The 14,750-nt window shown below is 36.0% G+C and overlaps 1 protein-coding gene across 1 annotated transcript; it reads right to left on the bottom strand.

The window, feature by feature from the left end:
* Positions 1-6,153: 6,153 nt before the first annotated feature.
* Positions 6,154-11,253, bottom strand: LOC111209440. Its single transcript, XM_048737406.1, has 12 exons — positions 11,160-11,253; positions 10,981-11,102; positions 10,693-10,762; positions 10,324-10,636; positions 9,454-10,067; positions 8,688-9,351; positions 8,090-8,610; positions 7,955-8,046; positions 7,594-7,787; positions 6,796-7,490; positions 6,374-6,713; positions 6,154-6,259 (listed from the first exon to the last, which is right to left on the bottom strand). The coding sequence occupies exons 1-12, from the start codon at positions 11,251-11,253 to the stop codon at positions 6,154-6,156; spliced, it is 3,825 nt and encodes a 1,274-aa protein (XP_048593363.1).
* Positions 11,254-14,750: the final 3,497 nt, after the last annotated feature.

Below are 14,750 nucleotides of genomic sequence, written 5' to 3'. Positions count from 1 at the left end.
TCTTCTCCCTTGCCATGACAATTTATTTCCCTTAGCCGGGAACTCCAGCAATCCACTATTCCTAATCATATTGTTAAAAGGGACAAATGAATCCGCACTCCTGAGAGATCCACCCTCTTTTTCATGATTTCCTGTAATCTCATTCAAATCGCCAATAAGGAACCACGGTTCCGATCTTGAAAGTCCATATCTAGTTAAGCGTTCCCACACTTGTTCCCTCAATTCTTTGACTGGATCCCCATACACAAAAGTCAAATAAACCGTTTTCCCCAGAGCCACTGCTTCCACGTCAATCATTCTATTACTTGAATATAAAACCTTAACCTGATAATCGTTATTATAGTAAAGCGCCAGTCCACCACTCCGACCTATTGGATCAACTGTGACTAAATTATCAAATCCAAAATGTGATTGATATTTTTGAACGAATTCAAAATCTTGTTTTGTTTCCGATAAAAATAAAAAATCCGGCTTATATTTATGCCATATCTCCCTTAAATAACTTGTTGTCCATTTACTTCCCATTCCTCTGCAATTCCAACTAAGTGCTCTCATTTTAAAAAATTATACAAAAGCTCTATAGAGCTATTTAATTTGGGTGTAAAGAGACCCTGAAATTTCCACCACCATACCATACAAAACAGCCAAAAACATGACACCAACAACTTCGTAACCATCACACTCTCCCAATCACCTGTTAATGCACTCCGCCAAGCTCTCCAACAACATGGGGAAACCGAAAACCAATACCATAGTGACCATTTAAAACGTATCACTCCCAATAAAAACTGCAGGTGTTGACCTCTCTTCCAACACGTATATAACCAAAGCCATTGAGTAAAAGACCAAATAAGGAAAAAATATATTGCCATGCTGATATTCGTTTGCACCATCTGTGTGAAAAAAATATTTTGAAAGTGACAAAACAAAACTCTTAGTCCCAGTGGGAACCCGTACCACACCATATAGATGAACCCAATATTCATTGCAAGGCACCAATCATTCATCCAATAATACATCTCCTCCATACGCTTACCTTTATTATGTAGAAATAAAGAAACCAAAACCCATAATTGATGTAGAGATAACGAAATAGCACCACTCCTCCACCCAAACACTTGCATCACCGTGAAACACCATTGTATATGTATTTGGATTAAGGAGACCAAACACATATACAGATCCATGACCAAACTAACCAACAATCCAGTAGCACTTCCAGAATTTTGAAAGAGTAGACATACTAAACCAGAAATGCACCATACGTACCAAACATAATACCATAAAACCAAAAAGCCAGTCATATTCCCATTCAAGATCTTATAGTTCGATCTTTCAAAGCTCAAACAAAGAACCAAATTCAAATAAAAACTAAAAACACCAACAATATAAATGCTCAAAGAGCTTATTAATGCAAATAAAATGAAAAAACCAGGAGACTCCAAATGCTCAAAGAACTGCTCTTCTGTAGCTCGTAAATCCATAGAACTCTAGGGTTTGGTCGAATGAGGTTTGGGTTTTGAGGTACCCTGCTCCTCCTGCTGCTTTGATCCTTCTCCATTACGGTTCACAGGTTTAGTGGACGTGCGCTTACGGTTGGATATGTAAGCTTGAACCATTCTTGCCTTTGTTGAACCTCCTGCAACCAAACTCGGCTTAATAAGACCCCTGCGCGCCCCCTTCTTCTTATCCTCCTCGCCCGCAGCAGCTTCCTTCTCTTCCATTCCACCCACTGTAATATCGTCCTCCTTGATGTCTCCCAGTGTATCGTCAATCTGATCATTACTTTCCTCGACCTCTCCATCTGTGAGATTCTGAAAGTTTTCCTCCCCACTAGCATTCTCCACGTCTTCTCCATCATCACCTTCGAGGTTAACCTGTTCATCCCCTAGCTCCATACTATCTTCCTCACCCTTATTATTCTCAGTTTCTAAAAACTCATTGACCACATCTAATCCATTCTCCTCACTTTCCAGAACCGAATTTACCTTTGGATCGTCTACCTGAGCCGCGTTTCCCTGCAACGGTATTGAAAGCGATAGTTCATCATCAAGACGCTGAGCTCTGTGATCCTGATGGGGAATCTCTCCCTCTTCCCGTGCATCCTCTGCTGCTCCAGTTCGTGGACTAGCACCACGTCGCACCCCCCTAGCAGCATTGAAGTTATTCACCGTGCCGTATCTTCTGGTTCGATCACCCCGATCGCCCCTGTACCTATAGCCTCCATCGTCACCTCTTTGATTGTTGCGGTGGCCCTGATTCCGAAAATTTCCTCTCTCAGGTACCTTCACCCATTTGGACTCCTGCTCCTCATACATCTTCCCTTTTCCCTTTCCATAGAAATCTCTATGATCCTTGCCTTTTACTTGTTGTTCCCCCTCTCCATTTATGACCACACCTTTGTAACTCCTAGCTCTATCTTCTTGTCTGGCTAGAGGCAACTCCCTAATCTCCTTCTTCTTCGGTGGACTCTTTGCCGTTAGTGGACACTGCTCCTTATCATGAGAAAGGCTGAAACATGTTCCGCAGTATCCAAATAACTTCTCGTACTTAAGTGATATTAGAGCCTCATCTCCTCCATGGAACTCCCCACCAACAAAGTCCACGGTCGTGTCAAAACACAACTCCTTGCGGCCATCCACAACCACTTTGATTTTACCATAATCAAGATCAACCTCCACCGTTTCTCCTAACGCCTCCCCAATGCTTTGAAAAGTTGCTACGTCCCAAAACTCCAGAGGGACACCCAATACCTTGATCCAAAATGGTATCTCCGAAGGGAAATCCCGTGGCATCTTTGGCTGCCACCGAGCCAATGCGATCATCCAGTAGTCGAAGTGGTAGGGCTGCATCTTCAGTACTGCCTCAATATCTTCCTCCTCCACAAAATCAAACTGGAAGCGTCCAAACCCCAAGTCAGTACCAGCCACACGATCCTCCACCTTCCAAATCTTTGGCAACATCACCAGGAGAGCATTTATATCCTGCCCCGCCGGATTCATGCACCTGCCAATGAGAGTTTTGTCATACTGCTTGATGAGGCTAGTATTATCAAAATGTGGAACCGAAATTTTCAATCTCTTACGAGAGGATTTGGGGAAAAACTCAAAATTTTATGAAATCCTTAATCCAATAAGCCCCACTTAAAGGTAATTAGTTATTTTGTTTAATAGAGATATTTTTAGTCCGTGAAAAATAGACTTATGATATGACTTGACGACATCAAATCATCCGAAACACTCTCAAAGTATAACGTAAAGTTTTACTAAAACCACCGGTATTTACATTTCCTTCTCTTTAGTTTAACTAAAATCACCTAAATTTCTTTCAAACCCACCTTAATATAAAATTTTCTCAAATCTTCTAAGATACTCAGTTCAATACACCCCCTTAATTTAGACAAGCAAGCCCAATTATATCCACTAAATCCAATACATCTAAAACGAATTACGCACACTGAACGATTAACAATTATTTTTTGTCGAAATTGTTAAGGAATTGCGTGGATAAAACGAAATCTGTCGCAGTAACCTTGCAAAATTACGAGGGAACTGCAATAACATTATTGAATCTGTCGCAATTCCGTAAAAAATTGTGAAATCGCTTGCAAATTTCTTTTATAATTTGCTAGAGAATTGCGTGAAAATAAATTATTAATTAAAAATTAGATTAAATTTATTTTTTAAATAAAATAAATATATTTATAATTTAAATCAAAAAAAAAAAAAAAGTAATTATAACAATCCGTCTTGTGAGAACTACATGTCCTGTGGGTTCTAGGCTAACGCTGCAGAACACTAGCCATCCTTTAAAGCCAATTATAAGCTTCTTTCTCTATTTCGAATGGTCTTCTATCTCAACAAATGATTTATTTTAATATGCTTAAATAAAGTTGACCATTATTGTATAAAATAAATTATTTATACTGGTTGTTGTCTTCTAGACGGGCAGACGAAGGCATGTGGGATTGCCGATGTTGTGAGCGGGCGTTAGAAACCTGAAATTACATCTAGGTATAGGAGAATATGTTGTCATCAGGATGTGACGACAAAAACACAATAACGTGAAGTATCTATTGGGATCTGGATTTAGAAAATGAAAATGTTCCAACCAGAATAATCCGGTTGTCTCCATTATTGTATCGATATAATTACAAATGGTAAGAGTGAGAAAGTACGAAACATAGGTAAGAAAAACTAACTAGATCTGGACCCGCCTGACCGGACGGGTATTTTTTTTCTGTTTACGTAATGTAATCAAAAACTATTTACACCATTATATAATGTATCAAAATTATAATACAATGATGACAATAAAACATCACATAATATAAAAATTGTTGTAACATAATTTGATTACAAAATTGATCACAGTGTGATAAGGTAATTTTAGTTGGGCCACATTTCTATTCACAACCATTAAAGTAAGATGAAATTAAGAATTATGAGTTAGTATGATACTATGATATATGAAATAGATAAATAATGTATATTTTTTATGGAAATTAATTTATTCAACGGCTATGAAAAATAACCTATTTTAAATTTTATTAAGATTTGTAAAAGATTTTTTTATTAAGATTATGAATAATATTGAAAAAGTTACAATTTAATTAAAAACTTGAGTTTGTGTTAAATAGAAAACCTTTTGGGTCATTTAGCATTGAAAAAGACCCATAATTTTAAAAGCCCATGTGTAACAGTTTTTTTTTCCGGGAAGCAGATATTTTTTTTTTGGAAACTCGGTTTTGGCAAACGGTTGATGTTCTCTTATCTCTCTCAATCTTTTGCGGTCACTCTTTCTTCTTCAATGAGAAGAAAACAAAAACAAATCCGATTCTACACCTCGAATTCCTTCTAACAAAGATAGATGATCGAGAATTCTAATTCCATCAGAAGAGCTATGCAAGGTTATCAACTGTAACCCTAATCAAGTACTTTAATTAAGTTTTTTTGTTTAGATATATATTGAACTTGCAGATCTTACAGTGATTTGGAGATATTAGACATGCAAGCAATCAGATCTTCAAACTTGATAGATCCACCGATGACTTCATCTCGTACGATCATCTCGTACGATCATGGAACAATCAGATCTTCAAACTTGGTAGATCCACCAACAACTTCATCTCATACGATCTGTCGAGGTGATGTTATATTATATTTTAAAGATTTTGTAGACAATGGTTCCATCTTTAAAAGAAAAAAGGTCAATCTAATCTCACGTAATTTTTTTTGATCTATAACTACCACTTAATCTTAATTTTTTAACAACAAAATATTGGAATTATTTAAAAGTGTACGAAGAACACCTTGTCTAATAATAATATGATCGTGCTTGGTTAAATTTCATTGAAATATTTTATATTTGTAAAATAGCAACTGTTAACTAATCTTTATCTTCATTTTACAGAACAAACTACATAATTGTTTAATGGTGGTCACTAAGCGAGTTCCTACCGAAGCTTTGCGTTAGACAGATAAGTATATTACTAATTTTTTTTTAATTGTGTTATAGTATTATAGTCAGTTCACGTATCTATGTATATATTTATGAGCAGGTGAATGATGGCATCTTTAGAGCCAGAGCGTTGTCAGGAGGTGAAGGACATGGGAGCTTGACAAAACGTGATGCAATCCGTATTAAGGTTAGTGCGTTTTTAATAGCTTAACACTATAGTAATTAGGCTTGGAACTGAAAAATGGTAGTTAGGAGGGTAACTGGAGATTGTTTGAAGAATTTTGATTGAAGTTATTGCTAACAGAACATGTCATTGGTATCACTTTACATGAAAAAATTGGTCATATAGGATTAGAAAAGACACTGTTTCGATATATTTTAGTTTACTGTATAGTCACGGTTGAATAATAATGAATTTAAGGATTCTTGCGAATCAATGTTTATGTAACAATACGAAATACAAAAAAAAAAAAATCTTGAAACAAATAAAAAAAAGCATAATCTTGAGAATTAACTTCTGTAAAATAAAACAACGTCAAAACACTGATGAGTCTAGAACGACAATCTTCTCAACCAGTCTTCTTGAATTCCATGTGTGTCTGAATCATGATAAGAATAGATAAACTATTTAAAAAAACTTTCTCACTCAATCACGCAAGTAGATGGAAATCACATACCTGATCACTGAATATGTCAGAGATTGTTGAATATCTCTTTGAACACAACATTCATAGTTTTGGTCTGAGGTTTCCCATCTTTGTCCACAATCAATATCTTCAAACCGATTTTAGATGTAACCCTTGAAATACCAACATAGAGCTGTCCATGTGAAAACACGGGTCTTAGGAGAAAGATACCAACTTCAGATTAATTATTTATAGTAATTGCAAACGCCACAGCCAAGGGTAATTGCCTTCTACGCATCTTAAATGGTAATCTTGTGTCTGATGGTGTTATTGACAACCTAGGGATATCAACTGTCCGCCCCACCTTTTCTCCAGTTATAATCTTTGCTCGAACCATAAAATCCATTAGTTCAGTGATCTGAAGTCTTGTTCCATTCATTAAACCAGCAGACGGATCAATGTTTCTTAAAACCATCACAGGACAACCAACCTTGAGTCTAAGGCTATGGTTTGGCAAACCAGAAACTTTGATAGTGTTAAGGAAGTCTGGACGCAATGCTTCATTGTTTACAGAAATTTTATCTGATGGATCTATACTATCAGCACTAATATAGATCTTCTCATCACCTGTAATAGAAAAAAGTTAAGCGTTAGAAAAGTATTAGAAAAAACACAAACTAAAAATTAGGCGTGAAGCATTAAAATATACCAGCAAGTCTATCCAGCATGTACTCGTTAATCATATTAACATCCTCATTTGTTGGACACAAAATAGCTCTTTCTTGGAAAAACTTAGGGTCCTTGTTTTCTTGAAGGGAAATAGAATCACCGTAAACAGCTTTGCTGATTGCTTCTATAGGTTCGTCTGCGTCAATAATCAAAAACTGAGAAGGAATTTCAATCTCTGCTTCGCCATCATTAGGCTCGTTAACTTTTCCATCCCCAATTTTCAGTATCCACTCTGAAAACTCCTTAAGATCCTTTGCTTCTTCAACTGACAAACAATCTGATAACAATCGCATATTCTTTGTGAGTTTAAGCACTTTGCAGTGTTCCCAAAGATATGATGAATTCAGCGCCCCCAACACAATTTCGGCCCTTCCAGCTCCATTAATTACAGGGAGAACCTGCCTAAAATCACCCCCAAAAACAATTACTTTTCCACCAAAGGGATTGACACTATTGTTGCCCATGATATCAGACAAGCTTCTATCAAGTGCTTCAAAACAAAACTGGCTCATCATTGGTGCTTCGTCCCATATAATGAGTGACGACTCCTTCACTAAATTAGCCTGATCAGATCCATGCGATATAGTACACGAAGAAAATTCATCGGGAATTAGTGGAATCCCAAATCTTGAATGAGCAGTCCTACCACCTTGCAACAACAACGAAGCAATGCCACTGGATGCAACATTTAGCACAATGTTTTTCAGTTCTAATAGTTGCAGAAAGTAATTTCCAGAGAAATGTTTTTCCAGTACCACCAAATCCATCAACAAAGAACATTCCACCAATTCCATCATCCACAGCCGAAAGTATCTCATCATATACTTTTTTTTGCTCGTCTGTCATTTTACGACAGTCTTGATCAAAAGTTTGTAGCAGCGACTCAGGTGAATAGTTTCTCTCATCCAGTATCAAGACATTTGAATCCTGGGTCCTTGTCTTTGGCAGTTTTGGCATAGTCTCGAATTTTCCCTGATAAGTACCATTACGCCTCAAAAGATTGTCAATCTTTTGCAAGACATTTTTTTTTTATCTTCGTCACTGATCAATAACCCTAGAAAACACATAGAGAAAGTCAGAATACTACAAAAAAATACTTTGGTTAATATTTTTTTTTGTTAGACAAAAATAAATATTACCTGGTCGTTTGAAGTATTTTCTTCGGTTATACTCAATATCTTATGAAAGGCGCTCCCATGTATGTTCCCAAACAACCTCTGGCATAGATAAACTGTCATTCATCAGCATCATAACAAAAAATTGTCGCAGTTCACTTGCTGTGCTTTCATAACTTCTCCTTAAAATATCATCTATGTACTCTTGATCATCATCTAGTAACCCACGAGCAAAACATGCTGCCTTGTAGCTAGGGTAAAGAACACCATCATATGTTTTAAAGGCTTCGTAACTGGTTGGACCTTTAACGATGTTCAACAACACACGCAAAAAGTAAGCATCTTCCTGTTTCCGCGGAGCATAGTTAATCCTCCCAATGCTAAAACCTCTTTTTCGCCTGATCCACTTCTTCTGCTTCTTGTTATATGTAATGAAGTTAGGTATCTGCGCATAGGTCAGAGTTTTCGCAAGATCATCAATCTTATTCAGCTCAAACCATGCCAGGAACATTGTATTCTCGATGAGTTTTCGAGTGACAACAGCTTTCAGTTTATCCTTCCCCTTGAAGAAAACTATTTGTTTACCGGGTAAATGAAAACTCAGCTTCTCAACTGATACAGACCTAAAGTGAATTGGAAACTTGAAAATTCTCCAAGTCCCTTCACAAGCAGAAACATATCTGCAATGAAATAATCGGTATCAACAAAAAGTGAATACTATTTAGTATTAAAAAAACTTTTTGAATATAGAATGTACCTGCAATCAAAAAAGTCCTTGATTTCATTCTTCTTCTTCTCAAGACTTCCTTCAGTGCCATCAACAATATTTCCGGCGGCATTTGAAGTCATATTTGAATCCGTACTGGCAGGAGGGTGGACAGGTGCATTTGCCAATATGCTGTCTAGGATATGAGCAGGAGGTTCAACAGCAACTGTTACACGATCATGTCCTTTATTAATGTACTTAAATAAGTACTTAATAGAGCCAGCTTGATTGCACCACTCTACATTAATGTGAGCTCTATAACGAAGAGATAGCTTTTTGTTGTAAGGAATAACATATCGGTTATCACATCTAACCCCATTCTTCTCAACAAAACTCTCTGATTGCTCACGCCTTCTGTAAATAGGAAACCCTTCTTTATTAATTGTAGTTTTCACAGCAAATGCTTTTGGATATGACTTTGAACACAATCCATTCTTCATACATGGAGAATTCATGTTAGCAGCTCCACAAGGACCATGAATCATCATATCTTTAATCACATCATAGAGTTCTGGTTCGTCCACCTTGTTAGGTACTTCTGCAGATATAATCTTGTCAATGTCGTCTGTGTTTGGAAGCTTGCTGGTGGGGTGGAGAAATAAGAGAATATGGGCATGGGGTAGGCCACATTTTTGAAACTCGATAGTATACATTGCTGTCACAAAAAAAAATTAAAAAATAGTTAGTGATGAATTGGAAACGAATAAAGATAATGTAGATATTTCAGTGAATAGATCCGGAAATCCAAAATGCTTACATATTGTCATAGGATCCAAGTAGTTATTTTTCATATATCTAGGACTCCCAACAAAAGAAGCTGGCAATATGAATTCTGTCCCTTGCTCATGCATATCAATCCTTCCAGCATTTTCAGACTCCTTTATAGAATCATAACTATCAGACCGTAGAGTAGACTGGTTGAACTTCAAATATCGTAAGCGGTTTGACTCAATAGTTGTAAAGGCATCAACGATGAATTGCTGAAAGAGTCGCCTAGAATGTAAGAGACAGTGGGACTCATTCTTACGCTCATGAAGACGATAAGCAAAGAATTGTCTCATACTGATATTAGGCTTCTTTAGTTTTTTTGTTGCTGCTGTGACACCTTTTTTAATACCCAGTCTGAATCCGTCTTCTCCATAAGTAAACAATAGAGGATACTGCAGTGCAAGGTAAGAAGCATGAATCTCGTTTATCCTTAGAAGCTTTCCTGATTGTTGCTGAAGAACAATATCTCTGTTATTCATATCTAGATTAAAATCACCAGGAATGAGTGTGGCAACTTCAGTAGCCGTGGGAGTATTATAAGTTCTTCCATCCTGTAAGCGATCACTCACAATACGCATGTGAAACGCATCATCAGGATCTGTCCTAAATCAATCTTTAGCTGATCTGAACTGCTTCACATAAGTATTAACTTCATTCAACATCTTCATCAACATGTCAATAATCTCCTCCTTGAGCCTATCTTTCTTCTTTGTTTTGAAATTTCATTTTCCTTTGCTGTAAAGAAATGAAACCATAGACATCAGAAATAAATAAATCATTCAAACTCTACTATTAAATGCAATGTCATTTTGAAATGAGTAATGGTTTGGTTTATTGGGAGAGTGAGGTTTAAATTTACCTCAAACAGTTCACTCTATTTTCAACTTCATGTTCAGTGTCTACTATATATAGCTGACCAAACTTGGCTTCATTTCCATCATTTGGTTGTAGACTTCCCATTAGATGATAATTTTCTCCTTGAAGCTGAAACATAGAAGGTCCTATGCCCTTCTCAACTGATCTTTCAACTTTTCCCCCAAGGGAAATAAATGAGAAAGCCATGTTATAAGGCCTCATATTCTTCTGGAAATGCTTGTTTAGTATGTCATCTCCTTCCATCAGCTTTTTCAGCACCAATGGTGGTTCTTTTAGTAATGGCAACTGAACTTGACCTTGCAAACAACATAGTGAAAATGTAGGCTTTGAAGCATTTCTACGTCTGTTTAACCTTTCGCCAAACCACATAATAGCACCACAATGAGAGCATGAGTAATCTGGATCGCCCTCATCAAGATACTCTGCTCAGGTGAAATCAAATGAGCAGTATAAGCAATTGAATTTTTAGCCAAATTCAGAAAACTAAAAAAGTTGTAAAAATAGACATGAAATAACCTTCTTCTTTTCGTTTAGTTAGAACCTTAGTTGACCTCCGTTCACGATTTTGGCAGCGTTCCAAAATTGATTTCATACAAAATGGTGGGGGGCGATACGGATAAGTGGCTGGTGTAGCATGAACCTGGCAAATCTGATCATTGGCTGGTGTAGCATGAACCTCTACATTGTCCGCTTCAAGTTCAGAGTCTGTACTTTCTTGAGAACTAAAATCGAAATCAAGCTCACCTTCATAATGAGAGATACCTAAAACAAAGGCCATAAGAAAAAAACTTAGCAATATAACTAATTTGCAGATTATACACGTAGGGATTAGTACCTCCAACAAAATCATCGTCAAGCAGTTCATCATCCTCTTGATTGATATCACGATGTATGTTTGTTGTTGTTTCTTCATTTCCATTAGATAAAGAATGTGAAATATTGGTAATATCATCCAAGACAGAACGTGGGGGCTTTCTTCTTCTCTTTCTATTCTGGGATAGAGGTGTTTTGGATCTAGTACAGTTTGGACGGAATGACACTACAAAATAGTAACAGATGATATTTTAAGTAAACATGTACATATTAAGAACAATATAAAGTTTTGTTTAACTCACAGTTCGCATTAGTCAGACAACTTCTATGAACTGTTGAACATGATGGTTGGTTTAGAGTCAAATCCACACCTAAGAAGATATCACAGCAATAATATATTTTCATGTTAGAACAGGTGATGATGTGATGAGAAAAGTAATAGCTTGGGAAATAGTATTTATAAACAGTAGGCTTACCAAACAAACGAACTGAAGCAGTAGATGGTGTGTGAGGTGAAGCCGAACACTACCCTGTGCAGCATGTAATGGGTCAAAGGTAGTTGTAGATGGTGAGGATCCTATTGTCTGGTAAACCCTATTAAAAACAGATGTCAATGGCACAGTAGAATCCGAGCAATCACGAAGTGGTATAGCTTGGTTCCGTAAGCCTGCATGACTTATTTGTCTACTATAAGTAGAACTGGTAGGAAGATTTTCGTTTCCACTACCATGAACCCCCCTTCTTTTCCTTTTCATAATACGTGAGTAGAGCTTTTCACCTTAGGTTTTTCAGATACGAAAGGGTGTTTGACGCGATGATTGCGATTGCAACTCAATATCCACTTTTCTGATTAAGTTTTTGCAATAAAAAAGCGGCTTAATATTAGGGTAAGCAAATTTCGAAATTGTATAAATGTTAAATGTGAATTTTTTCATGTAAAGTGGTACATCTGTTATTCTCAATGATAATCAATACATATTTATAATTAATTAAGTTTTTCTAAATGTGAACCTCTACAATTTCGTTAGCATATTATATTCTGATGTTTTATTTTTTTATGATTATATGCAGGAGAAACATTCATATTGGACGTGGGGATATTGAATGACGGGAATAATTCTTCCACTAAAGATTTCGAATGTCTAAGGTACCCGATCTTTTAAAACAAAATTTATTGCTTTATAGATTAATTTTAGTTAGGCGAACAATAGAATGTGCTAAGTTGTTTGATTAGTAAAGTTAGTTGATGATATTCTTTATAGAAAATATAAACTAAGAAAAAAAAAGCTACTTTATTATAAAAGATCAGAGAACAAAAAATCCACTTAAAATCCACTTATTAAAAAACTTAAAGTGCAGAAACAAACAACGGAAACAAAAAACTAAAATAAAAACACTCAAAGCAAAACACATAGGTATAGGTCAGCAAGAAACATAGGTAGTCCTTCAGCTTCGAAAAAACTAATCGATCTTAGATTTTTCAGTCTTGACTGTGAGAGTGCACAACTTCTTTGAAGTAGATGTTATGTCTGCCAGTTCTGAATCAGTTTCTTTTCTTTTCGAGAAAGGATTTGCACAATCTCCTGTCTCAACATCCTGCAACATAACCTACATTCCAAAGAAATAACAAACATTTGGTCAACAACTTAAAATAACATCAACAGGATAAATCATTCTAGATTTCAGAAACACGTACCCCACCAGAAGACACAGTGGATGAAAAACCTTCTATAAGGGTGACTGGTTCTGATTCAGTTTCAATTTGGTGAATAATATCTCCAGACCAGACTTTTGAAACCTTATAGATCTCGGATCCGGAATCAGAGGGACAGAGTCCAAAACAGAAAGATTTGCCTACCAAATCCAGTATTGGTTGAGGCAAATTTTCTGGATCTTCAATCTGGAAAATAAAAATTTAGATAATACATTTTTTTATTCAAGTTGTATAGACACAAACTTACCTCTTCATAAGAACCATCCCAAAGCTCCTGCGCTTCAAAACCGATGATGCTTTTTGCAATAGAGCCAAGCAACACGAGTTTACAGTCTCCAGTGTCATCATGAACAATCAAATGAAGTTTGAATCTGCCATGATAATTCAATGTTAGGACAACATGTACTTTTGTTTTGATATATAAACTTATAGATAAAAAGTTCATTTAGAAAAAAATGAAATCGATCTTACTTTGGAACGACATTAGATCCATTGGTACGACACCCAGCACAACGGAACAGAGGTTTAGTAAGCTTGCCAGACACAGACCTTCTGATCCTAGTAACAATCTTGCCACAACCCTTACATCCAAAATAGTACCACGCCCAATCAGTATCTACTGCTTCCACCGAACACACGATCTTAACGTTCTCGAGCTACAATTAGTTGTATCAAATAAGGTACATGAAATCAATATGTGAAAAAATCATGCCGCATAATTAATATTAGTTATAAGTTTGAACTTTTACAAACAAACCTCAGAAGTTTCCTGTAACTCAGAAATCAAAATGATACCAACATCATCCCAATCATCAGCAACTTTGAGAAGATCCTTTTTCGGGTCATTCTGTTCATTCTCAGCTAGAGGAAGGTCCAGATTTTTGAGCCTGAGTTCATTTATTAAAAAAAAGAAACAAATTAAATATTTGAATAAAAAAAGACGTAAGTAAAATATTTGCTAAGTTAAATATTTTACTTCTCTTTGAAATCCAAAGCCTCAGCCATAGTTGGATTGAGATCCAAAAGTGATGCATCAAATGCATTTGTTATTTGAACTTCACCTACAATTTTGATAGTTAAAAAAAAATCATTAAATCGCATAATTTTTTCATATTAAAGCGCAGGTAATTATATATTTTCATACCTCCAAACTCACTGATTTTAGCAAATCTTAGCAAGCAAACAATGTCTTCACCAACATGTTTCTCAAGATGATGTTTGATTTGCTCAGCATAACGGCCCCAAAGACAACATGCCAAAGCATTACCACTGTTTTACACACATGAAAACATATTTTTTTTTTTTTGAAATCAATATAAGTTCATTGAAATCAATCTAAGTTATGATCTAATACCTGTTGTCTCGTATGCGAAATAGAATCCTTTTCCTGTCTTCATTATGGACTTGGATGATCTGAACTTCACCAATATCAATAGCTTGGCCTATTATGTTTGTCATAAATAATTATAGTAACGCTAGTCAGAATATGTAGTATTGAAAAGATAAAATAATCTAAGAGAAGCAGTTCAAAATTATATACCAATAAGACACTTAGTATCAACACTTCCATACAATATCTCATTGTAACTTGCTAGAGATAAAAAGCTGCTATCGTCAGTGAGATCGGAATCTGCAAAAACAGTATCGTTTGTGATATTCATCTAATAGCCCAGGTTTGTTGTTTTGTATTTTCCACTGGTTCCAGATATCTTCACATTCTGAATAACACGCCATTTTCCAAGAGGAAGGCTACATTGAACTCGCTTAATGAGAGTTCTCTTGCAGGAGCACTGAACTTTAGCACCCTAATAATAACAAATGATTGTATCATAAATAAAATCTACTATATTTAAATTCAAAAAAAAAAAAGAATAGATAACTAA

This window comes from Brassica napus, chromosome A8, assembly GCF_020379485.1.
Source record: "Brassica napus cultivar Da-Ae chromosome A8, Da-Ae, whole genome shotgun sequence".
Classification (NCBI taxonomy): domain Eukaryota; kingdom Viridiplantae; phylum Streptophyta; class Magnoliopsida; order Brassicales; family Brassicaceae; genus Brassica; species Brassica napus.
This window is presented reverse-complemented; position numbering and strand designations above follow the sequence as displayed.

Coding starts and splice junctions, on each gene's coding strand:
- LOC111209440 (XM_048737406.1), bottom strand. CDS start 11,253: ATGAAGAAACAACAACAAACATACATCGTGATATCAATCAAGAGGATG. Junction 8,047..8,089: donor AAGTTATGAAAGCACAGCAA/GTGAACTGCGAC, acceptor GATGAATGACAG/TTTATCTATGCCAGAGGTTG. Junction 7,788..7,954: donor AAAATACTTCAAACGACCAG/GTAATATTTATT, acceptor GGTACTTATCAG/GGAAAATTCGAGACTATGCC.